At 35.8% G+C, this 24,214-nt stretch overlaps 3 protein-coding genes across 3 annotated transcripts; 2 read left to right on the top strand and 1 right to left on the bottom strand.

Moving 5' to 3' along the window:
• The first annotated feature begins 930 nt into the window (after nt 1-930).
• On the top strand, nt 931-10,657 carry LOC147281138 (protein SEMI-ROLLED LEAF 2). The gene is made up of 20 exons (XM_086246769.1): nt 931-1,207; nt 1,955-2,092; nt 2,922-2,996; nt 3,115-3,230; nt 3,577-3,691; nt 4,712-4,840; nt 5,004-5,051; nt 5,815-6,005; nt 6,154-6,350; nt 6,466-6,749; nt 6,838-6,984; nt 7,417-7,830; nt 7,933-8,082; nt 8,472-8,550; nt 8,632-8,756; nt 8,969-9,160; nt 9,399-9,539; nt 9,658-9,759; nt 9,862-10,068; nt 10,251-10,657. Exons 2-20 carry the CDS (start codon nt 1,958-1,960, stop codon nt 10,368-10,370), a joined length of 2,967 nt encoding a protein of 988 aa, XP_086102895.1. The 5' UTR covers nt 931-1,207; nt 1,955-1,957; the 3' UTR covers nt 10,371-10,657.
• A 4,411-nt stretch (nt 10,658-15,068) lies between these two features.
• Nucleotides 15,069-17,960, top strand: LOC147281137 (homeobox protein knotted-1-like 1). The gene is made up of 5 exons (XM_086247095.1): nt 15,069-15,386; nt 15,485-15,601; nt 15,897-16,047; nt 16,954-17,213; nt 17,757-17,960. The coding sequence occupies exons 1-5, from the start codon at nt 15,069-15,071 to the stop codon at nt 17,958-17,960; spliced, it is 1,050 nt and encodes a 349-aa protein (XP_086103221.1).
• A 4,630-nt stretch (nt 17,961-22,590) lies between these two features.
• NAS4 (nicotianamine synthase 4) lies at nt 22,591-23,969 on the bottom strand. Its single transcript, XM_086247853.1, has one exon. The coding sequence runs from the start codon at nt 23,852-23,854 to the stop codon at nt 22,820-22,822; it is 1,035 nt and encodes a 344-aa protein (XP_086103979.1). The 5' UTR covers nt 23,855-23,969; the 3' UTR covers nt 22,591-22,819.
• Nucleotides 23,970-24,214: the final 245 nt, after the last annotated feature.

The raw sequence follows: 24,214 nt of genomic DNA, 5'->3' as shown, positions 1-24,214 counted from the left end.
GGAAGGTTGTCTGAGTCACTTGTGGTTCCTACTTGCCTTTACAGCAATGCTTACTATAACTCTGAATAAGACGTGGATAATTCGCAAATGATATAGATTGCTTTCTATTTTCACATGAAGCTTGGAGGTGAGGATGTTGTGCGAGTGTGACATCCTTCGTCCTTGGGAGACATTACATGTGGGTCAAGCAATGACTCAAGGTTAAAGCCTTAAAGGTAGTTTACCCATTACAAAACAATGAAATGAAAGACAAATACCTATCTTCTTTTTTTTGGGTCTGTCGAATACCTACTCATTAAATATGGAAACATTGAAAGATGGAATTGGAAGCGAAATAAAAGAGAAAGGAAAGAATATCAATATGTAACCTCTTGGTCTTGGTAAGTTGGTAACTGGATCCTTGTCATTGATGTTCTTAACTACTCATGGCTTCTTTAATTTCAAATGGCCAAGCATGGACACCATTAAATACCCCCATTAATGATCTCATTTACTAGGGGTCGTTTTTTCTTTTTATTGAAAATAAGGCAACAAAACTTTGTTAAATGGGTACAGAGTCCACAGACTACAGAGAAATTGATTACGAGTAAAATTTTCATATAACGAGTTTTTATCGTTTTGTCTCTTTTACTACTGACTTAACACGTGAGAGAAATAAATATCTTGTATTTGTGAATTTGTGATAGATAAGTCTTTCTACCGTATAACGGTATAACGATAAAATAAAATCCAAAGTGCATTGCTATTTGAGTTCAAAATAAAGTTGGAGCCAGAAAGGTTCAAATTAAAGGTAAAGTTTCTATACGTCCCTACTCCCTACTTCCAAAAGCTTGAAAATAAAATAAATAAAATTCTTAGGAAACTTTTTCAATACCAAAAATAATAAAAAATAGATTTTGTAGTCTACCAAGTTCTGCGTCGTCTGACAAAACCAACAAGCAGTACACTTTTTCAACGAGAAAAAACAAAAAAGAAGCGAAAATCTGACAACCCATCACGTGAAGGAGCACATACTCTCCCATGTTCTTAATTCGTCTCAATCCACGCGCCTTCTTCTCTCTGTCTATGCTTGATAACTTTCCTAGTCCCATGCTCATTCTTTTGTTTTGCCACACTCTCGTCTCTCACTTATGATTCTTGCTCTAGCTGTTTAAACTCCGTAGGAGGGTGAAGGTTTCACTCCCCAGATCTACCTCTGCAGGACAACGTAAGATCTTGGCTTGGTTTCTCCGTGTTTTTCTCTTTAATGGTATTCTGGGTTTCTCTAGTTTCTTTCAAAATAAAAAAGTTCCCACATTTATTTGGCTTTCTATGTGGGTTTTGATTCTGGGTCAGTGACATATTTGCCTTGGCTTCATTCTGTTGTTTTTCTATGAATTCTCTCTTTAATGGTATCCTGGCGTTCTCTGTCTTTTATATATTCAAATTTTTTTTCCCACATTTACTTGGTTTTTTATAGGTTGTTATGTATCATTTTGGTTGTATCTCCTTTTTCAATGTATTTTTCTTTTGATGCAATTTCTGTGTATGTTTGGTTCATGTTTGTATTAGTGAAGTCTCACGTCTTCTCTTTTTAGCTTCCCTTTCTCATTTGGTGTGTGCCAGTGTGTGTAAATAACCAAGAAAAATAGCTTTGTATCTCTTTCTGTATAGTGTACCTCTTTTTTTTGTATTTCTTGTTGGGTGCATTTTATTTCTGTTTTCTCTTTCTCATTGTACTTAAAGATATTAGATTGTAGTGTTTATGCATGTATAGTATGCCTTTGTGTTTTGTTGTGATATGGGATTTTCTGCTGGGGTGATCAAGTTCCTCTTTTCGTACTTCATTTTTGGTTCTGGGTACTTTTAGTTATACATTTGGTCCATTAATTTGGGTAGTTGAACAGTGCTTTAAATATTTCCATGGAAGATTTGGTCAATTTTAATCTTTTTATTTATATTTGTTTATGTTTAGGAAATGGGTGTCATCTCCAGAAAGATTTTCCCAGCGTGTGGGAACATGTGCGTATGCTGCCCTGCTTTGAGGTCAAGATCCAGACAACCTGTTAAGCGTTACAAAAAGTTGCTTGCAGAAATATTTCCCAAGTCTCCTGTGAGTATAATACTATCTTTACCCTTTACTTTTAAGCCATAACGTCCACAGACACCTTGGTGAATGGCGTACCGTATTTGTTTTTGTTTGAGTTTTTGCTAGGGATATCTGTGCCCCACAGATATTAGCTTGTAATCTGATCACTTGATCATGTAATGCGGGGCACTGGTAGTGCTACCAAGCACTCCTTGATGGAAAGAAAAAATGCGTTTGCTATTCCCTTGCATGCCTTGGTGTGGACTTTGTAGCAAGAATCAGACTTTCTCTTTCAATTGTTTATGTATTTTATCATTCTGGAAGATTATCCCTCCATTTTAGGTAGGAAACAATGAGGGTATTTGGAAAATTGGTTAGGATGCTTAAGAGAGGGCTTTTCTTTGAAGCATTTGTGTTTCCATTTTTTATTAATTACTAAATCTAAATGGAGCCTACATATCATCCTTAGTTTCCCAAAATTGTTCTTCCCATGTATATAAGCAATGATATATATATATATATATACATAAATATGAACGTTACATGTCATGTTACTTTGTTGAGCTGTGAATAGGTCATTGATCAGGTGCGTTTCAATTGTGTATATGAATGTGTTAATTGAAAGTCTGCCAAAATCCTACCAGATTGTCCAGCAATATATATATAGACTTAGGAGTTTTGGACTCGAAGAAATTTATAAGCCAAAATTGTTGAGTGGTGAAATTTTTTTATGAGCAGCAACTTCACAAGGAATCAATTGCTCATGTATATAAGATCAAAATCTAGACTAATATTTATACTTTTCTTATAAATATCTGGAATACTGAAGTTGAAGTGTCCCAACATATTCCAGGATGGCCCTCCTAATGAGAGGAAAATTGTTAAGTTATGCGAATATGCTGCAAAAAATCCTGTTCGAATCCCAAAGGTAGGAAAACATTTATGCTATTTCTTTATTTCTTATTCAATAAAACTTTTAAAAGTGAGCTCGTTTTAAATTAATAGCTTGATGCTGATGTATAGCTGTTGCCTATTATTTTCAATAGATTGCCAAATATCTTGAAGATAGGTGCTACAAAGAGCTACGACTTGATCACATCAAGTTCATCAATATTGTTGCAGAGGCTTACAACAAGTTGCTTTGCCTGTGTAAGGAGCAGATGTAAGTGTAAGCTGTTTTTTTTTTTTTTTTTTTTTTTTTTCTTACCATTTAATTCATTGCAGAAGTATATTGGTGATTATTTGGGGAAAAAAGGTCTGCTTGATAATAATCTCTTGGATGAAACTAATGTTTAACTATTAGCTTTTGTATGATTCACAAGGAAACTCTAAATTCAAGTAACAGATCCTCTTTTAGGTGGAAGTTTGTGCTCTTTTAGATTGGCAAAGAACATTTTACATTTTCTTATGTATTAGATATATGCTATTTTCGTTGTATATTTGGTTCATTAGTGTGGTTTTATGTCCTGAATTCTCTTGTTGTATTGAATATGTTTTGCCTTTTCTAGGGCATATTTTGCATGCAGTGTGCTTAATGTGGTTACTGAGCTTCTGGACAACTCTAAGCAAGATGCTCTGCGCATACTTGGGTGCCAGACCCTAACGAGATTTATCTATAGTCAGGTGATTTACAAGTTTCCTTTTCTTAGAATAACTATTGGCATATGTCGAGCAGAATGAAAGCTATTTGATTGGCCTAATCAATGCTTTAATGTCATAAATCTGTAGGAAGACAATGGATTCCTTTTAGGTACCATAAAAAGAAATAATTTATTCCAGCTTTATGGAATCCAAACAGTGCTTAACTTAATCTGAATATCTGACATTCTCAACATGACATGACGCAAGTTCTGTGGATATAGGCTATCCTTCCTTTATATGTTACATGGTGTTGTTAAGTAGAAGATCTTTTAGATATAGGCTAGAGAATTTGGTGTGAGATAGATCATGCATGTCACTCAAGTGGACTAGGGCACAAATTTTTTACTATCTAAATGTATTTGTTAACAGCGAGGATGTATTGTAGTATCGTACCCTTGGTATCCAGTCATTGGATTTAGGCCAAATGTCATTTTTTGTCCCTATACTTTGACACTACTTTCACTTTCTTCCCTGTTCTTTTAATTTTGGCAATTTTGGTACCGTACTCTATTACGATAGCAACTAGGTCCACTCTGTCAAGCCCGTCAAAACGCCGATGTGGAATCACGTGCCCCCCTCAAAATTACAAAATTAATAGGCCAAATGTCACTTTTCGTCCCTGTACTTTGATAGTACTTCCACTTTCATCCATGTTCTTTTAATTTTGGAAGTCACAAGGGGGGCACATGATGCCACGTTGGCGTTTTCCGTCACTAAAATTGATGGACTTGACAGAGTGGACCTAATTGCTATCGTAATAGAAGTATGGTGCCAAAATTTAAAGAACAAGGATGAAAGTGAAAGTACAGGGGCGAAAAGTGACATTTGGCCTTGGATTTATAAATTGTTGATCCTACTTGTGGCATTTCTTATTCTGTATGGATGAATCTAATATGGATGATTGGAGATATATTCAGTCCTCTGTACAAAGTAAATACATTATATTACTTCTTTTTTTCTTAATTTTGACTTGTCTTGTTTGTTGACCCAATCTGTGAACAGACAGACGGAACTTACACACATAACATTGAGAATTTGGTCCATAAAGCATGTAAGCTGGCGCGCGAGAGTGGTGAAGACCATCAAAGGCGCTGCTTGAGAGCGTCAAGTTTGCAGTGCCTTTCAGCCATGGTAGTTTTATGATTTGACTTCCTGCAGTGTTTCTAATTGCTAACCCTGCCCCCTCCTTTTGGGATCTAGTTTTCATTCAATAATGATTAATTTGAAAACTATTACGAACTGTTTTGTTTTTCAGTTGGAACATTGTTAATTTGGTAGATTTCTCCCTTGGCAGGTGCAATTCATGGCAGAATTTTCATATATTTTTACCGATTTTGATGAGGTTAGTTCTTGTAAGCTACATTATTTGAAGATATTAAAATGTCTATGAAATTACTGTTAGCTTTTTTGCACTGTTTGGGGACATTTAAATGTCTCATTTGGCCCCCATTGCACTGAAAAAGAAAATGTCTCATTCGTTTTTGGACTAGTCTGTTTGTCTTTCAAACTATTTTTTTGACACATAGGTTGATATTGTATTAGATTGATGTGACCTAATGGCCAAAGGAAATTAATGGTACTTATGGATATTTATTTAAGATCTTAAATCAAACAGATGGACACAAATGGAATAAATAATACAAATGGTTTATAATATGCGGGAACAGAGGAGTGTTGTCTGTCAACACCAATTTGGGGTGTCCAACACATCAACTTCCAAAAATCTACACATGATGAGACCCCAATATATATGTGCTTTTATTATTATTATTATTATTATTATTATCATTATTTATTTGTATAGAGCCCTATCTATATTTGAGCATATGTTTGCTTGGGAAAAGAAATATATGTAATAATTGTGAAAATAATAATCACGTGTGACAAAATGCATATACCTTGATAATTCTGCTCTACTTTTAAGGTGAAGCCTTTTGAAGCATCCGAAGGAGTGTGTGATACAGATGAACATGAGCGTTGTGTCCCTAGGTCTTATGAAGAACAGTCATATATATACAAGTTGCAATTTGTTAACTGCATTATCAAATATCAAGGGAGCCTCTCTCATCAATATTGAGCATTGCAAGTTTTTCTTGTGAATGCAGATTGTACATGTCACCTTGGATAACTATGAGCCAGATACACATAATGAAGATGATGTCAGAGGGGAGCCACATCATAATTGGGTGGATGAAGTAGTTCGAAGTGAAGGCAGAGTTGTTGGCAGTGATGCTAGCCCTAGCTGCATGATCATCAAGCCACGACCAGAAAAGAAGGATCCTTCTCTTCTGACAAGGTAGGAGTTATTGAAAGCCTCTCAAGGAGAGCTTGTCAGTCAATGGGTTTGAATTTTGGATTATGTTAATTGCATCACTTAATAATTATTTTCTTTTCTTCTGATTTCCCTTTTGTAATAGTTTCGGTTCATTGTTTGATTGTTTTAGAGAAGAGATAGAGACACCAAAGGTGTGGGCTCAAATTTGTATTCAGAGAATGATTGAATTAGCCAAGGAGAGCACAACAATGCGCCGAGTATTGGATCCAATGTTTGTCTACTTTGATGCTGGGCAGCACTGGGTTCCTCGGAGTGGGTTAGCTCTGTTGGTTTTGTCTGATATGTCGTACTTTATGGAGGCTTCAGGTATTCTTATCTTCTCTGCACTTAATGAAATCCTTTGTGGTGATATTATGCTCTGCAAAATTATGTCAGCACTTATTCCCTTTGATGGGGTGTTATTTTCTAATTTTGGCTTCAGGGAATCAGCAGTTAATTTTAGCCTATGTGATTCGTCATCTTGACCACAAAAATGTTTCACATGATCCTCAACTCAAATCTTATGTCATTCAAGTTGCTAGTGCTTTGGCTAGCCAAATTCGATCTGGAGCAGTGCTGGCAGAAATTGGATTTGTTTCTGACTTGTGCAGGCATTTGAGGAAAAGTCTTCAAGCCACTGTTGAATCGGTTGGAGAGCAAGAGTCAAACATAAATATTATGCTACAAAATTCTATTGAAGATTGCTTACTAGAAATTGCTAGAGGGGTAAATTCTACACTTTTGGTGTTTGTAGTTGTTTGTATTCTGTGGTGCTTCTATTATTTATTAAAATCACGTGGTGGTTTTTTAATAGATTGGAAATGTACTACCACTATTTGACATGATGGCTATAACTCTGGAGAAGCTTCCATCTGGAACTGTTGCCAGAGCTACCATTGGATCAGTGATGATTCTTGCTCATATGATCTCATTAGCATTGATCTCTTCGCGTTCACAGCAGGTAAGAGGAGTTGAAAATATCTTTGCTGGTTTGAGAAGGGTTTACGTGTTGATTACTCTTACATGGAAATTACTCTCATATTTGGTTGATTACAGTCAGAGACATAATTGCAAGTTACATTAAGGAAGACCAACTGATGTTTGATTGAATGATTTTGGATGACATAATTTGGATTCTGTATCTTAAGGGAAATGTAAATTGGTGGACATGTAATCACACGCCTTTTTTAAAAATGGTTTACGATTTCAAATGACCCTTAGTTAATTTGATTGAAGAAAACATTTCCAATATGATGTGAGATAGAATGGTTTCAGAAGGAACCATTCTAATAGATATGATTCATATGACACTGAAGTAATGAAGGGTGAACGTTATTGTTTTCTGCTTGTCTTGAATACGGCATAGTGAACCTGTTTTAATGTTTTCTTGTAGGTATTTCCCGAATCCCTTCTTGTCCAACTTTTGAAAGTGATGGTGCATCCCGATGTTGAGGTGCGTGTTGGAGCACACCAGATATTCTCTATTCTTCTCATCCCAAGTTCTGATCGGCCCCGACATGAGATTGCGCCCGTACAATCTGGTTTTGTATACCAATCAAGAAGATGGGATTCGAATACAGCATCTGCCTTTGCTTCGATTACAGCTAGACTTGAAAAGCTCCGGAAGGAGAAAGATGGCCCCAAAGCAGAAAAGCCTGTGAATAATAATGCTCGTGATGATTCGAAAGAGAGAGACACTGTAGAGGAAGACTGGAAGCAGGGACGTACCTGCAAGAGTTCCCCTAATTTCTACAAAATCAGCTCTATTATTGACAGGACGGCTGCGTTAGTCAGCTTAACGGAGCCAGTAAGAAGTTTCATCTTTTTTTGTAACTGGTAACATTTGTGGTGTGTAGCTTTTGCTTGCTTTACTAAGTCTGTATACTTCCTGGTTTGTTCATTGGCTCAGGAACCATATGTTATGAAGTTTACTGAGGATCAAATGGCACACTTGCTGTCTGCTTTTTGGATACAAGCCACTCTCCCAGATAATTTGCCTTCAAATATTGAAGCTATAGCTCATTCCTTCACTTTAATGCTTATTTCTTCACGCTTGAAGGTAAAATTTTAATTTACGTTATTTGCTTTTTCTTTTTTCAATTGTTTCTTTTATTATGTCTCTGTTGCTTCGCACTTCTACATTTATACCTCCATTAGGGAGAGCATATCTATCCTAAACTAACTGAGGATGTGGTTGAGTGTTTTGTGTAGTGTTTACTTTTAGGACTGAGGTGGTCTAATCCTGTTGACGATTTTCATTTTATGTGGTGGTCTTATTCTTGGTGATAGGTTTTTGCCCGCTTTTCTAAATAAGAAATCCACGATTCCAATGGGATATGCGGATTTGCCTGTGTTCAATGTATCTATCTGGTTTTGTGCATGTATGCATGTATCTCTTATGTGGTACTGTAGTTTCTTATGAAATTTCTTAAATTTGTGATTTTGCAGAATCCAAATGACAACTCTATAGTTCGTTTCATTCAACTTCTGCTGTCTCTGAGGAATATATCCCTTGATCCTAACAATGGTGTGGAGAGCATAAATCCTTAAATAATCATTCAGTTCTGATGAAAAAAATTTGTGATTAAATTTCTTAATCTCTTTGCAGGAATGTTGCCTTCAGCATGTCAGAGATCTATCCTTGTTCTATCAGTTGGCATGTTGATGTTTGCAGCTAAGATCTATCACATTCCTGATCTGAATGATCTACTCAAGTCATTAATACCATATGATGTGAGTATATCTTATCCTGATCCTGAATGCTCCTATTACTTAAAACTAGGGGCAGCAATAGGATCACATTTCCCACTTTTGATAGAATGAAGTTTCTAGCTTTTAATAGGATCATTTAAGCTCTTTGATCATCGAGCATATTACAATTTTATAACTTGCTAGTGGTGTGAATTTACTCTGTAGCAAATTCCTTACATCTTGTGCATATTCAGGTTGATCCATATTTGGGCATCAGTGGTGATCTTCAAGTTTATGTAAAGCCTGAGGCAGATATTAGTAAATATGGATCTCTTACTGATAACCAGATAGCTACTTCGTTACTATTTGATTTGCGGAACAAAATATATGAATCTGACTATGTCACAATGGAAATTTTAGTTCAGTTTCTATCAAACATTACTGAGGTATGACGGTTTACTGATGGACCTCTGTTTTCTTCTTCCCAACTCTCTCTCTCTCTCTCTCTCTCTCTCTCTCTCTCTGTTTACATATATATACATATATATATATTTGTATATTACACGCACACGCACAGGTGCTTATTAGTTCCGGACGTTTAACCGCGTGGCGATCAACTCACGGAACCCCAATGTATACATCTCTCACACACACATCCTCATTTGTTTATTTTTCCTTTTAAAGATGGAGGCAGAAGATGTGGCAAACCAACTTTCAGAGTCATTCACACCTGACGATGCGTTCATGTTTGGTCCACAATCGATGCTCGACTTTGACCAAAATCAAATGGCTGCCCATTTGAAACAATCACAGTCCTTTGATGGGGTATGCTATTTAGGCTAGTTTCTTGCTACTGCTGAATTGGCATGCAACCTGCCACATCTGATCATAGTCATGTGTACAATGAAATTAAGGCTATTCTCAATGACTTCTCATGTTGCAGGAATTTCCTACAAATTCATCAGTTGAGGATGATGCGATAAGTGAAGCATCTGTTACTGACCCCTCTCAGCATGTTATCAGCATTGGACAGCTTTTAGAATCGGTAACCACTTCCCCTCTTCCACCTTCCTTGTATATATGTGGATCAATTAAGATCATTACTTTGCAAGTTTTTTCACCTACAATACTGAACAAATTGTTTTAGGCACTTGAGGTAGCCGGTCAAGTAGCGGGAACATCTATCTCTACGTCACCCCTTCCATACAACACAATGGCTGGCCAGTGTGAAGCCCTTGGCACAGGCACAAGGAATAAGCTCACTAACTGGTTGGCCCATGAAAATCATCAGAGCAGTGTCAGTGACAAAATGTTTCCCGCATTTCCTGCAGATGAACGCACAACACTCCAGAAGGTCAGGCCCTTTTTAGTTTTTTAAGAAAACAAAGAACAGGCCATATTTGTAGGGGATGATAGCTGCAGTTTACTTCAATTTAGTCATTTAACCTTTTCACAACAGCTGCTGTGTATGATTTATCAGTTTTTTTTTTTGTGTGCTTTATATTCATGTAAATGCCGGTGTTTATGTTGATGCAGTTAACTATTGAAACTGGGGATACTCAGGAAGCTGCATTAATGCAAAAGGATCCGTGGTTAGCTTTGAGGCTGCCTCCTGCTAGTCCATTTGACAACTTTCTCAAGGCAGCTGGGTGTTAGTAGAACTAAAAAAATCACACTTCTGTGAAGTGTGATAATCGTTGTTGTAAAGTATTAGGCAGTTGTCACTAGGGATAAATAAGATCAAAATTTGGACTAAACTCTCACATTTGAGGACTTCCATGCCCAGTTTATCAATGATTATATGGAACATCCATCTGTAGTTGAACTAGTGTTAAACATGGTGTAGTTGGGATAAATAGATCAAAATTTGAACTAAATTCTCTCATTTGAGGGCTCCCATGACCAGTTTATCAATGATTATATGGAACATCTATCTATAGCTGAACTAGTGTTAAACATGGTGTAGTTTCTATGCATCTCTCTCTCTCTCTCTCTCTTACAGACTTTTACAAATGTTTGGAATGAGAGGTGGGGAGAAATTCCTAGAGGTGAACTAGTGTTTAGAATGGTATAGTTAGTATGCAACTCTCTCACTCTCTAGATAAATGCGTTGAGAATGGAGGGATGAGAATATACTTTAAATCTGCTATCTATTATAAAACCCTCTTTATCAATCATAAGAAATATTATGATCAAAGACAAAAAAGAAAATCATAAGAAATGTTTATTATCCTTGCTGACTTTACATAGATGTGGTATTTTGATAACAGTTTTAAGAATTAAGAATAATATAATAATCACATTATCCCATTTTCAAGTTACTCCCATCTCGCATACTCTACTTTTCCTCTTCCTACAGTAACTTCTCACGTCTCTTTCTTTAAAAAAGAAAAAAAGGCAAATGTCATGTAAAATGGCCATGTGAGAAGCTCCGTGGAGTCATATCAATTGTACCGCATTAGGCCTACCTTATCGAGAAATTATTAACTAAATACACCTCCAGAATAGACTTATGATGTAAGAGGGCCTTCCCCTTACAGGCAAAATCATACAAAACCAGCTGTACCAATGAAACAAAAGATTATATAATTAAGCCAGACTGATTCTTTCACACCCTTTTTTTCTTTTTCTTTTTTTTGGAGGGGGGTGTGAGGTTTTAAATGGGCCACCCAACTCGGCCGATGCATGTCTTGTGTATTTGAGTCCTTGTCTAAGCATGGACTGGGCCAAGATTGGGCAGATGAGAGCCATGTTTGGTAGCCAAGAAAGGGTTTCCATTTAGTGAAAAAAATTTGTACGCAGACTATTACTAATTTACGTATTATAATATATGTGAACGACGAATTTATATTTCTTAAAAATAAAATTAATGAATATATATATATTATAACATAATGATCGAGTAACACCATTTAACACTGTAATAGTCACATAAAAAAATTGCTCCATTTGGTGACTACCTGCATGTAAAATGTGAACCCCCCACACGAACTTTAGGTGGAAGGTGACTACACATACTAGACACACAATCATGGTCACATATCATCTTCCAAGGCCTACATATATTTTGGGTTACTAACCCCATAAAACATGCATTGAGCAATGCTAGCAGAATCGGTGAGAAGACTTGACACTCAAAGACTGAAAACTGAAGATGGGGACTTTGTATTTGTTTGTGATACTTTTACTCAATGATATTCTGATGATTCTGATTCTGATTCCTGAAGCTAAAATTGCGGCCAGCTGTTGCTGCCTATTTTACTTGTCACTGCGGGAATTGCCTGAAATCCTAAGTTCCAAACCGAACTCTCTCGCTGACCTTCCTCTTCATGTCTCTACTCTTTTATTGCAACTGGTTCAATGTCACGTGCATGCCCAGTTGCCCACATATATGTCTTGTCCCTGCACCCTTGGAACCTGGTCACTACCACCTGGCTTGTACAATCTATCAGCAGCAGACTCATGATGATTGTCAAAATCCCAAGTGTGAAAATGCATGAGTGCCATTCGTACAACTCACTACTGCATCTGTATGCATTTTACCATAAAAATACATAGCAGACCAGATTACCCTTGCCTCCTTTCCTAAGTTCCTGACCCTGCATTTAAGTTATTTTGGTCCAACAAATATTTACCTAAGTAAGTAACCAAGAAGACATGCTATGATCGAATGAGTAGTTTTTGTATGTATCTGGGAAATTGTTGCAATACAATCCCAAGTTGGAAAGTGCTTTTTTACTAAACAATTTAGTATATTATATTGTTAGATTGCGAATTTAAATCATTAAAAAATAACTATTTTAACTTATCAAATTGATTAACAATAGAAAATCACCCAATTGAGTTGTGTAAAATCCATAAAATTAGATTTGCATTTTCCTATTTGCTCTCTAAAGTAAAGTTGCCTTTAATTGCAAATATTACCTTGTATAGGGTGGTCTTGATTCTTATATTCTCACACTTGTTTGATAATGAAAGCATATAATTGTACCCGAAAGAGTGGGGACTCTTTGTATTCGTTGTTGCTATCTAGCAAGCTTTAATTTCATCACCTGGCCTAGAATCTACGATCACCAACATTATTCAATTTCAAACTAATAAATGACGACCGGCTATTTAAATCCTTTTTTTTTTCTTTTTTATGTTGTTGACCACTTGACCCTTTTAATTTAATATCTATCTCACATTCTCACCACTAAATTATTAATATATTTATGCTTTTGCGGCTTTGCTAGTTTTGTATTCAATTGAGGAGGCTACGATTTTTAATGAAAAGGGCTAATAATGCCAGAGGAAAACAATAAATAACACAACCCTTTTATTTTTCTGGAAGTTTACCTGGTCATTGAAAGGGATGCATGGCAAATTTTCTTGAGTCAAAGATTTGCCTGAGTAATCTTTCTCACTTTGCAGATACACTGATTAATTATGCATATTTTTCTGTTCAAATGTTAATGATCATAGAAGGTCCACTGTTTCCCGCCAAAAATGATCCTATTATTTTACTCTTACATTTTTCTTTTCTTTTCTTTTTCAATGAAGAGATGATTAAAGGCGATTTAAAATGTCTTGGTAATCTTGCAATTAAATTGAAGTTAATTAAGGGGAAATGCAGTCATTTTCTAGGAAACACCATCATATCTTTCCTTTACCCCATTTTCTATTTGTTGGCATGTCTTGTATTTACCATTACAGAACAATTCTTGATGATTAAAAGGAGACAATGTTGTGTGGTAATCAAGGTTAAGAAAATTATTAATGATGTGAGAGTGTGAGACACAAAAAACCAAGATCCTCTTTTAGACTTTTCCTTGCCCCGCAGATTTAGGTGTTAAAAAAGAATAATGATTAGCAATAACTAATAAGGAGGCACGAAAAAGTTAAAAAGACCCTCGCACCATATAAAATGGAGTAAATTATATGTATAAGTTGTATAACCTTTTTTTTAGAGAGATATAACATTTACTCACATTATTCATTATTAGAGGGTTTCTCTATGGATTGATACAAATGTGGGAATATTAGCTGCTCACATTCCACATTTAATGTCCCGTATTATAGAAAATTTTGATAGTATTAATTACATGTTTTATAGATGTGAGATTCAATTATATGGTAAATTTAATTTCTATAATATATATAATCGATCATAAATAATGTAATTGTTTTACCATGGTCCATGAGTCATAAATTTATAAGTGGACCGGACCAGTACTATTGGGTAGTGAAGAATAAGTGTTTGTAGTTTTTCTCCCCTACTACACCGTGGCCAGATTCATATTTTATGCGTACGTGAGGGTTTGATGTAGTGCACATAAATATATGGTTAATTACAATTCATTTCTTTAATTATCGGGGTTCCCACGGTCTTTTAAAATAAAAATGAGGAAAAGTGTTAATCCCAATAATTAGGGAGATAAATTGTGATTCACCCTAAATCCCTAATATATATGCTCTCATCAAGAGAGTGTTTAAAAAGTTATTTATATGACCACGACACTTGTGATTATAAGACTACAGAAAAGTCGAAAGAGAAGATAGTATTTCGGTATTTCCCTTGAATGTAATTAGGATAATGTAATCTGGTGATCGTTCCGAAGCAGAGTTAGGCGGAAGTAAAAATAGTTGATATATGATATATGGGTGGTGCAGATGAAAAGAAGAGGCAATTGTTGGAAATGATGCACAGTGAGTGTTGCAGTCTGAGAACCAATGAGGTGGAGAAACGTAGCAGAATGTCACGTCCTGCCAGAGTTATTAATAAAGCTCTCAAAGTCCAATGCCAAGAGCACAAGGTTTCTGTGTCTATAAATACGGGCTATGTGCCTCAAACCTTGTCAAATCTCCCTCACTCTGTCAGTTGTCACCCTCTCTTATATACAGTATGTACTAGTCCACTCTCTCTCTCATCTCTCTCTCTCTCTCTCTCTCTCTCTCACGCGCTCGCATCACACCAAGTCGCAAACAAACAGTTCCTTGTATGTTTCTTTCTCGTCTTTTCTCTCTGCGTTTCTTCTTTTCTCAGGTTATTTTCTTGGAAAAGAAAGCAAAGTCTGGTCCTTTTCCCATGTGAAACTAGCTAGCTAGGGCAAACATAACTTAATATATCATTAAACTCTTCAACTAAATTAAGTCTGTCTCTGTAGTGGCGGCTTCAAACTCAACTTGAAAGCTATTCTTGCTAGTTCAGTTCACAGCTGCTTCACTTTAATATCTGCCTAGATAGCTGGGCCCCTCTCTCACACACTTGTCTATTCTTGAACTGGGTACAAGTATGAATTAGCAGCTAGAGACCATTGCTTAATTACCCACTTTTTGCTGAAATCAGAGATTGAATTTGACCAAAATATAGATATGGAAGACTTTTATAGGGGGCTGAACTATGTGATACCAAGCTCAGATGATCATGATCATGTTAATGTTCATCAAGTAGTTGAAAATATACCCAGCACTAGCAGCGCTACTTGTGGTACTGATGGGTTTCATGGGGGAGTGGACGATAACATGACGTTCCTATTCGAAACGACGATGGATCATCAGAGGGGACAAGGCATGGGTATGGGTTCGGGTTCCTCCGAGGATCATCATAATATGTCTGATCTCATCAAGACCCAGATAGCCAACCACCCTCGTTACCCAGATTTAGTTTCTGCATACATTGAACTCCAAAAGGTTAATTCATTCTTCACCTGCATATTATACAATTATTGTGTGCCTAATTAGTACTAGTTATTAAGTAGTTGTTGTAATTCTTTGTTATATAATTGAAGGTTGGAGCACCACCGGAGATGCAAAATCTTCTTCAAGAAATTGGGCGGGTAAGCCACCTTCCAATAAACACTTGCAGCACCCAGATAGGAGCTGATCCAGAACTTGATGACTTCATGGTACATTTATTATATATATATATACATTAATTAATATTCACTTTATTCTTTAATTAATTTATTCAGTCATTTATTCTTTTGTGGTATTTTATTCCATACTTATGAATCATGATGACTCATGATATTGTTCCTTCCATTTGGTTCCCGACAAGTCTTAATTTGAAAAGAAAAGAAAGGGTAAAGATAAAAGAATTACAAACATGGTGTCAAACTGTTGTCGTTCCATCCTAACCCAATTTACAAGATTTAAATTAATTAATTTGTGAGGTTTAATTGGTGTTTTAATTGCAATTAGGAATCGTACTGTGAGGTTCTTCATAGATACAAGGAAGAGCTATCGAAACAGTTGGATGAAGCCACCACGTTTTTGACCAGCATTGAATCGCAACTCAGCAACCTCTGTAAAGGGACTTTCCCAAAACCCACCTGGGACGTCCATCACTCTGGTATGTATATATGTATTCATTCGTTTTTAGATTATTTAATTTCTTCCACTACTTTAGTATATATTTTTTTTTTTCCTCCTTTCGTTTCTATGCTTAAGTTAATAAGTTAGTACTTAAGTAATTTGCTAACATAAATGGACCATCTTGTTTTGCACATGACATGGATTCTGGGGGATCCATTAGTTCTTGTTGTTTAGGGTTTAGGACCTTTTAAGGTCTTGTTGCTTAGGATTCTGGGTCATGTTGTTTGTTTTGCACATGCCCTAGAACCAGATATATATCTGTTTGAAGGCCTTGACATTGTGGAAGAAGGCTATAAACAAACACTTGATGAGGCCAATGGAATCATACAAGAAAGTCAGAGATTACTTTTTTTTTTTTTTGATAAAAAAATAATTTTATTGATGAGAAATGCTCCCCTAATTTTACACATAAAAAACCCTAATTGGTAATTCCTAATTGATAATGAACATCAAGATTCAAGACCCTAATTCCAGAAATTACAAGAAAGAACTAATCAATCTCTCACAATAAACTCGAAAGGTTTTCCTTGTTCAAGGTCTTGAGCTGCTATATATTTATAGTCGATCTTCACTTTTGCATATTATATTTGCTAACACCTTCACCAGTTTAAATAGTAGGTATAGAATATTTTACAATCGGCTGGTGTAAAAATGGGTTGCCTAAAACAATAAATGTGAATCCGTCTTTGTTGGAAAAGATTCAAAGTTCAAATCTCAACTCAGATAAAAGAAAATAAATAGAGCAATAGGTTCGATATTGATGGTTTCCAAAGCTTAAGATATAATGCATGGGAGTGATTCATGTGACAATGCGATTTGTTATCTGAACTTCAATAAGATGTGTTATGATCATTGATTCCTTACTAATTTTTTAGCTTTGCAGATGAAGCGGGTGGAAGTTCAGAGGAGGAATTTAGTTGTGGGGAGGTGGAAGGCGCAGCAGAGAGTAGTCAAGAAACTTGTGGTGTTCATAATTCGGGTGATCGTGAGCTGAAAGATATGCTGCTGCATAAGTACAGTGGGTATCTTAGCAGTCTGAGGAAGGAATTCTTGAAGAAAAGAAAGAAAGGGAAGCTACCAATGGTTGCCAGGACTGCACTCTTGGACTGGTGGACTACTCATTATACATGGCCTTATCCTACGGTACTAATTAATCAGTTTCATTACAATATTCATGGCTGCGCATTCTATGTTTTCTGGTTTTAATTTCCTTGTGTATTTTTTCACATTTTCCATGTAATTATGTTATGACATGTTCCTGCACTAAGGTTTCTGATGCAGTTCAAGTTGCTTAACAAAAATATGAAAAATAAAAAGGAGTCGATCAATAGAAAAGAAATTTATATTTGAAAGGGTAATATGTTATCTTGCCAGATATTTGGCATGTTTAATTTGCACATAATCAACAGTTCAAATTGACAGTTCTGTACGAGAAAATTTTCATACATATATTTGAATATGTAGTTCACCCATAGCTCACATAAAACTCAAAGATACCTCCATACGTATCTATTTCATGGGGTTCATACCTTTCAAGTGTATGTTATGTAAATCGACATAAATGGGAAATTATCTTGGTTGCCAAAAAATAGCATAAGTTGCTTATCCCATATTTCAAATATTGCAAGTTCAACCCCCAAAATATGTATGTATAATACAAAAGTTGGTTTTGGTATGCATATACAGGAAGAGGAGAAATTGCAGCTGTCAGAGGTAACTGGACTGGACCAAAAGCAGATCAACAATTGGTTCATAAACCAGAGGAAGCGACACTGGAAACCATCAGAAGACATGAGGTTTGCTCTCATGGAGGGAGTCAGTGGTGGCATTGGAGGATCATCCATGTTATTCAATCACACCGGGGTTGGAACTGCAAACGATGATATGTGACATTAATGTAGGCACAGGTTGATGTTCGAATGGTTCAACCATTAGCGTTAGCTCTGATTATAAATTTATGTTCTCTTTTTCATGTTTGCTAATTGTGAACCTTGCAAGTAAAGTAATGGTAGCTAGCTTGTACATTCCATATTTCCTTTAGTGTCCTTATAATTATGTAGATTTATACTTTATTTCTAGGCAATGTTAGAGGGCATTGTCTGCACATAACCAGGACAAATCCATAGGTTTTGGTGGACATGCTGTCTTCATGCAGACGTATCATATAGTTATACACCATAATCAGGAATAGACATCCTTAATTGCTTTAATCTCTCATTTTTCGGAATCCCATTTCGATTTTGCATTCTCTGCTGATATGACATGTTCAAAACTATGTCGTTTATAATATAGTTTTAGACATAAATATGCTTCATATATATATAACTTTCTATTTTATTGGATTAGAATTACCCCAATTAAAGGTTACTAGCACTAAAATGAGGTGCCTCTAGCACACGGTAAATTGGATTGGGATTTAGGGTTTGCTTTATCGTTTTGGGCACGGTTGTGAGATATTCAGAGCCATATGACTTCTGGGCCTTATTACTTCTCTCTATTAAAGAAATGATCTCTTATGGGTTTGCTGGCCCATTTTTATATATTCTCTTTCGGGCTAGGCCCACGCTTTTCACAAGACAAAAGATTGATACATACCCTTTTAATAGTTGAGACTCGAGTGAGTGTTTCTTTCAGATAAAAAAATAAATAAATAGTTATGGGTCTTATTGCCCTAACCTGTGAGATTGGCGTAGCGTACAATCCATATCTATTATCACTTTGTGAGAATTAAGGAACAAAGAGACAGAGAACCTCAAAGCCATGTTCTATTGAAACCCATTAAGTAGGTTGAGCTAGCTAGCTGTTTGGATTAACTAATTTGGTGCAAGTCTGCCTGCAATGTTGCCTAAGAATTATTGTCAAAACTAATGTACATATAATTTGTAGTCTTGTATAAATTCGAAGCAAAAATCCCAATATACTTTAAAAGTTTACAATGCCGAACCAATGCCTCTATTAAAGTCTAGGATAAAATTCTGTTAAGAAAAAGTATAAATTAATATACAATTTAGGGGAAAAAAACTAGAAACAAAAGCAATTTTTAAAGATTTTGTGATAGGGACCCTAAATGTTATTGTTGGCGTGTATTAATTGGATGTCTGTTCTACACGTTACAATTTTAAAAACTCTAAAAAATTATTATATTTTAGAAGTTAAATAAAAAGTTGGGACTCTTTTAACACTAATGAATAACTTATACGTAATAGTATTATTTGTACATACTTAGAACCGACTATGATGTAATCATTGGTGGCGCTATTTCCATATACTCAAAACGGACTATGATGCACCGTGTAAGCCAACAATTATGGCCAACATGTGAAATTTAACCAATATAAATATGTAGAGATTGGAACTGATGATCAATGATCAAGATCTCATATACAGTACTACTCACTTTTTATTAGGTTGTATAATATTAAGACTTATTCACATCATTGTCCCCTGTGAGATACACTTTTTTTCACTTTGTCCCCTGAAACTTAAATTCTCTCAGTTTGCCACCTGAACTTTACACAGTTGTTGCAAAAGACCCTATGCCGTCAACTCTGTCAATTTTTCCGTTAAAATAGCTGACGTGGCACCTATATGGCATGAGTGAGACCCTTTTTTAATTATGTAAGATCCATGTGAACAAAAAAAAAAAATAAAAAACAATTTTTTAACTAAAAAATAATAAGATCTATGTCAATTTTTTATAATTTTTTTTGTTCACATAGATCTTACATAATTAGAAAAGGGTCTCACTCATGCCATATAGGTGCCACGTCAGCTATTTTAACGGAAAAATTGACAGAGTTGACGGCATAGGGTTTTTTGCAACAACTGTGTGAAGTTCAGGTGACAAACTGAAATGATTTAAGTTTCAGAGGGCTAAGTTAAAAAAAATGTATCTCACATGATACAATGGTGTAAATAAGCCTAATATTAACCGGTTTTATTAAGGATACAAGTTGGGTAAAGAGGATAGATGTTGACATCTTTGGAGGGTTTGTGAGTCTCAAGGCCAGAGATTTGCTCATACTACTCAGAGAGAGTGAGAGGCAGAGACTACTTTTTGTAATTTGCACCCACATCTCTTCCTCCTGGTAGCCCATGTCGACACTATGAGCAAGATATCCTAAATTCAGAGCTGCAGATGACAACATCCACACCAGCCCTCTCTAAAGTCTAAATTAAGGGCCATTATTTTGTAGGCATGCAATCGTGGAGCCCAGAGTACACTGTGAACTGTGAAGGGCTATCATTATTAATTAATATTAACTGCCTTATAAAGGCACACTTTCCTATTTAGCTCCCACCCTTAATTGGTGTCATTAATTAATAATTGGGGTTTAGCTAATCAACAATACATCATAGTTTGATAGAATTTAGCTCTCTCATTAATGTTTGCACTCGCACTTGACCCAAAAAAAAAAAAAAAAAAAAAGGAATGTTATCAACTTTCTTGTTAACCTTCTCTTTTATTATTTTTTTTTATAATATAAATTTATGATCGGAACTGTTCATTTTTTAGATTTAACTATGACTAAAACTGTTTATTATCTTATCAAATTGTTACCAAAATCATCTGTTCATTTGATCACGATTACATAATCAAATGATTTCCGATTTAGTTGATTTTTTGCAGAGATGATCTTTAAATAATTATGTAAAAAATGAACAGTTTTAATCATGAAAATATACTGTAAAATGAGAGGTGATAAATGAGAAGATTAGTGGAGAAGATGAATTGGAAAAGGTGAATAGCATTAAAAAAAAAAAAGTTTGCTCTTGCACGATCATAAACTATATTTAAGCTTTAATTAGAGCGATGCTTTATTGTTAGTGATCTAGAACTGAAAAAAAAAAAAAAAAAAAAAAAAAATTTCTAATATGGTTGTATACATTTTTTGTGTCTCTCATTGTGTATTACGTCATATATGTTGATAAGAGATGTACACATATAAAATGTGGACCTTAGCTACATAAAAGTTTTAAACCCTATAGCAATTGCTACTTACAATTTTGTCTCACTCCTCAATACTTATTTTGACTGTATATAATATAGATAGTGATGTCCAAATTCAATGAACAATGGTTTTCATGAAACTTTAAGATAAATCAGTTGTCCACATCCGGGTTTTCAATTCTAAGAAACAATTGTTCTTGACTTCTTGTCAAATGTAAATTAGCAATCTCTTTCCTATCTGGCCGGAAGGCAAAACTGCAAAAGATCGAACAAACAAATATATAGCTAGCTTGAGAATATATACCTACGCATTCCTTGGGAAAATGTTAAATAAAATGGAGCTATACAGTTTGATCAAGAACCAGACATGTCTTGAATTTTTGGTGATAGTTGATTTGCTTAATTATTCAGATTAGATGTGATGTTGGGAAAGCAACAATTAAGGATATATGGCGGTTCAGATTGACCTGACGAGACAAATCAGATAGATATAAAGTTAATTAATTAATCACAAGTTCACAACTATATATGAATTAATGATTAATCAACTTCCTTGAACAAATCATAGTTAGACAAACGCAACCACGCAGCTACATTATTTGTTGTTTTCCTAAACGACTAGCTTGCTATCAGTATCAGAAAGGACACATATATATATTAACATTTCATCGATAATTTATATTTGAATGGGTCATTTTCTTTTCTTCCCCAGTCTGAATAACCTGGCCTTCAACTTATCCACATTATATGCATAGAAGAGAACATGAAAATATTAATTAATGGATGCATTAGAAGAGGACGAAGAAGACTAAGATATAAGAGACACTACATGACATCAGACACGTAGGTGCGACAGCCCATGCCATTTATTGGCTAGCATATAGATTATAGACCACAAAATGTGAACAAATAATTGACCTCTTCTTCTTCTTCTTCTTCTTAACGTAATCACTGGTTGGAGTACCAGAAGTCAAAGTAGAAACCGTGCAAGCTACTGTTTCATATATAAATATCATGCACAGAACAATATATACTTGAGCCTAAGGAAAAAAAAAAAAAAAAAAAAGAAGAAGAAGAAAACATCACGTGATCATCAAACATAAATTAATCAATGGTTTGAGAATTCTTAATTAATTGGCCCAACTCTTGGAATATGAATAAGTTAGAGATCAGCCCTAGCTAGCTAATTGATTGTAACTGACTTGTACTAGCCTTAATTTTATATCCTTATAATTATATATATTCACACTATTGTAAAGGATTAACTGGTTAAGTGACATAAACAAAAATTTACTTGGTCCTTAATTGATTTTTTTTTCTCTATAATTTCAGTTTTGGCTAGTCTAAATCTCTAGGCCTTACCTGCATTGAGCTGCCCTCCGCGGATTTCCCTTGGAAAATTATTGGAATCCAAAACGTACTTTCGATATGAATTGGGTCTTCTTATTTTTTGAAGTGCAAGAAAAAAAAAATACAATATTATGCAAACATTATATCTAGCTTGTTAGTAGATGAACACCATGATCATGTAAGGCATGAATGCCATGACAAATCAAAGCCGATAAATAATAAGGATCCAATTTCCGTGTGATTTTATTAAAATTTAGATGCCTGTGATACATAATTGGATATCTAACGAGTAGATTAATTATAATTAAACACAGGGTCAGATATGCATTAAACACATAAAAACTAAACCAAGTAAATGGACCTTATTTCCATGCATATGTGAATTAAGCAAACAAGCAACATATTATAGATGAACGCATCATGATCAACTGAAATTAAGCAGCTAGGTTTATGAAAGTTTCTCCTCAAAGGCCAATTCCTCAATCATCATGTTGTTCCCATGATTGAGTGGATTGAAGGCTTCAACCTCACAACACTTGTTGGGAAGAAGTATTATTGGATTATTAGGACCAACATTAATCCCTTGCTGATCAAGCGATGATGATGATGATGATGATGATGGTGATGAGTGTATCTCCGCGGGCATTAATTCATATTTACGCGCGATAACAACGGAGTTAATGACTTCATCAGTTGGATGAAAAACTGAAAGAACCTCAAACCCTCTAAGATCATCAATGGGGTCAACCACTGGGTACAGAAAAGCCCTGGCACCATGTGCACTCCTCAGCATCAAAATCGCTCCGGGGGCCATGTGCTCAGCCAAGTGTTCGATGATTTGCAGCTTCTCCACCTTGTCCATGCCCACCAGAGCTGCCAGGAAAATAACCTCGTACTCTTTCAAGGCACTGGTGACATCCATTATGTCTGTGGTGTGGAATACCATTCGCTTTGACAAGTCGGGGTCGGATGATATCAAGGCAAGAGCCATAGAATTGGCAGAAGGGTCAATGTCAAAGTTGTGGAAGGAGGTGGTGGTGAGGTGGTTGGAGGCCAACACAATTGAGGTGAGGGGAAGAGGGCCAGAACCCACAAAGGCAATCTTGGTGGGTACATGAGAGAGGTGTTGGCTGAGGATGGTGTGCTCAAGTTTGGAGAGTTTGAGGTAATTGGAGTAGTATGGAAAAATGTTGAGGTGGTCAAGTGGGTTTTCATAGGAGCCTAAGAGGGTTGAAAAATGGGTCTCCAAAAGCCCCTCTGCCTCCCCACAGAGTCTTATGAGTTTGGACCTAGTTTCTTGGACCCTTTTGCACAACTTGGAGACATCGATGGGGGTTGGTGGCATGCATGTGAGGACGAGTTGGGTGAAGAGAGTGTTGACATGTTTGGAGGGTTTGAGGCTCTCGAGGCTTGAGATTTGCTCATACAACTCGCACACTCTTTGTACCAAAAGCGCCTCATGATCATCCCCCTGGCAGCACATGTCGACACTATGAGGAAATATGTGTTAAAAGAGTGAAAGAGTGAGTAGCAGTCGATCGCTCTCTTACCAAGGAAATGGTATATGAATTCCAAATTCAAACTCACTCGATATCGAGATCGATTTATTGAGATAAATCAGAAGTGGTGACATATCCCTTCATCCCTTAGGAGGGTTGCTATTTATGGGCACTTGTAGGGTCCATGTTGTGAAGGGTATCATTATTGAGTAATGCATTTTTGTGATTGTGGCTCCCACATTGCATAGAGGGTGTGAGTCTCCATTGCACCTCCATCACCACCCAAATAGTGTGATCAATGATATCGTCATTAATTTTGATTGGTGTAATTAGTAATCGGAACT

This window comes from Dryas octopetala, chromosome 6 (genome assembly GCF_963921425.1).
Source record: "Dryas octopetala chromosome 6, drDryOcto1.1, whole genome shotgun sequence".
In the NCBI taxonomy this organism is placed as follows: Eukaryota; Viridiplantae; Streptophyta; class Magnoliopsida; order Rosales; family Rosaceae; genus Dryas; species Dryas octopetala.
Note: the sequence above shows the minus strand (reverse complement) of the source record. Positions and strands in the feature narration are given on the sequence as shown.

Excerpts from the sequence above, each read along its gene's own strand:
- LOC147281138 (XM_086246769.1), top strand. The coding sequence starts at position 1,958 with ATGGGTGTCATCTCCAGAAAGATTTTCCCAGCGTGTGGGAACATGTGC. Across the intron at positions 3,231-3,576 it reads TGCCTGTGTAAGGAGCAGAT|GGCATATTTTGCATGCAGTG; the intron begins GTAAGTGTAAGC and ends TGCCTTTTCTAG. Across the intron at positions 6,985-7,416 it reads TCTCTTCGCGTTCACAGCAG|GTATTTCCCGAATCCCTTCT; the intron begins GTAAGAGGAGTT and ends GTTTTCTTGTAG.
- LOC147281137 (XM_086247095.1), top strand. The coding sequence starts at position 15,069 with ATGGAAGACTTTTATAGGGGGCTGAACTATGTGATACCAAGCTCAGAT. Across the intron at positions 15,602-15,896 it reads CAGAACTTGATGACTTCATG|GAATCGTACTGTGAGGTTCT; the intron begins GTACATTTATTA and ends AATTGCAATTAG. Across the intron at positions 16,048-16,953 it reads CTGGGACGTCCATCACTCTG|ATGAAGCGGGTGGAAGTTCA; the intron begins GTATGTATATAT and ends TTAGCTTTGCAG.
- NAS4 (XM_086247853.1), bottom strand. The coding sequence starts at position 23,854 with ATGTGCTGCCAGGGGGATGATCATGAGGCGCTTTTGGTACAAAGAGTG.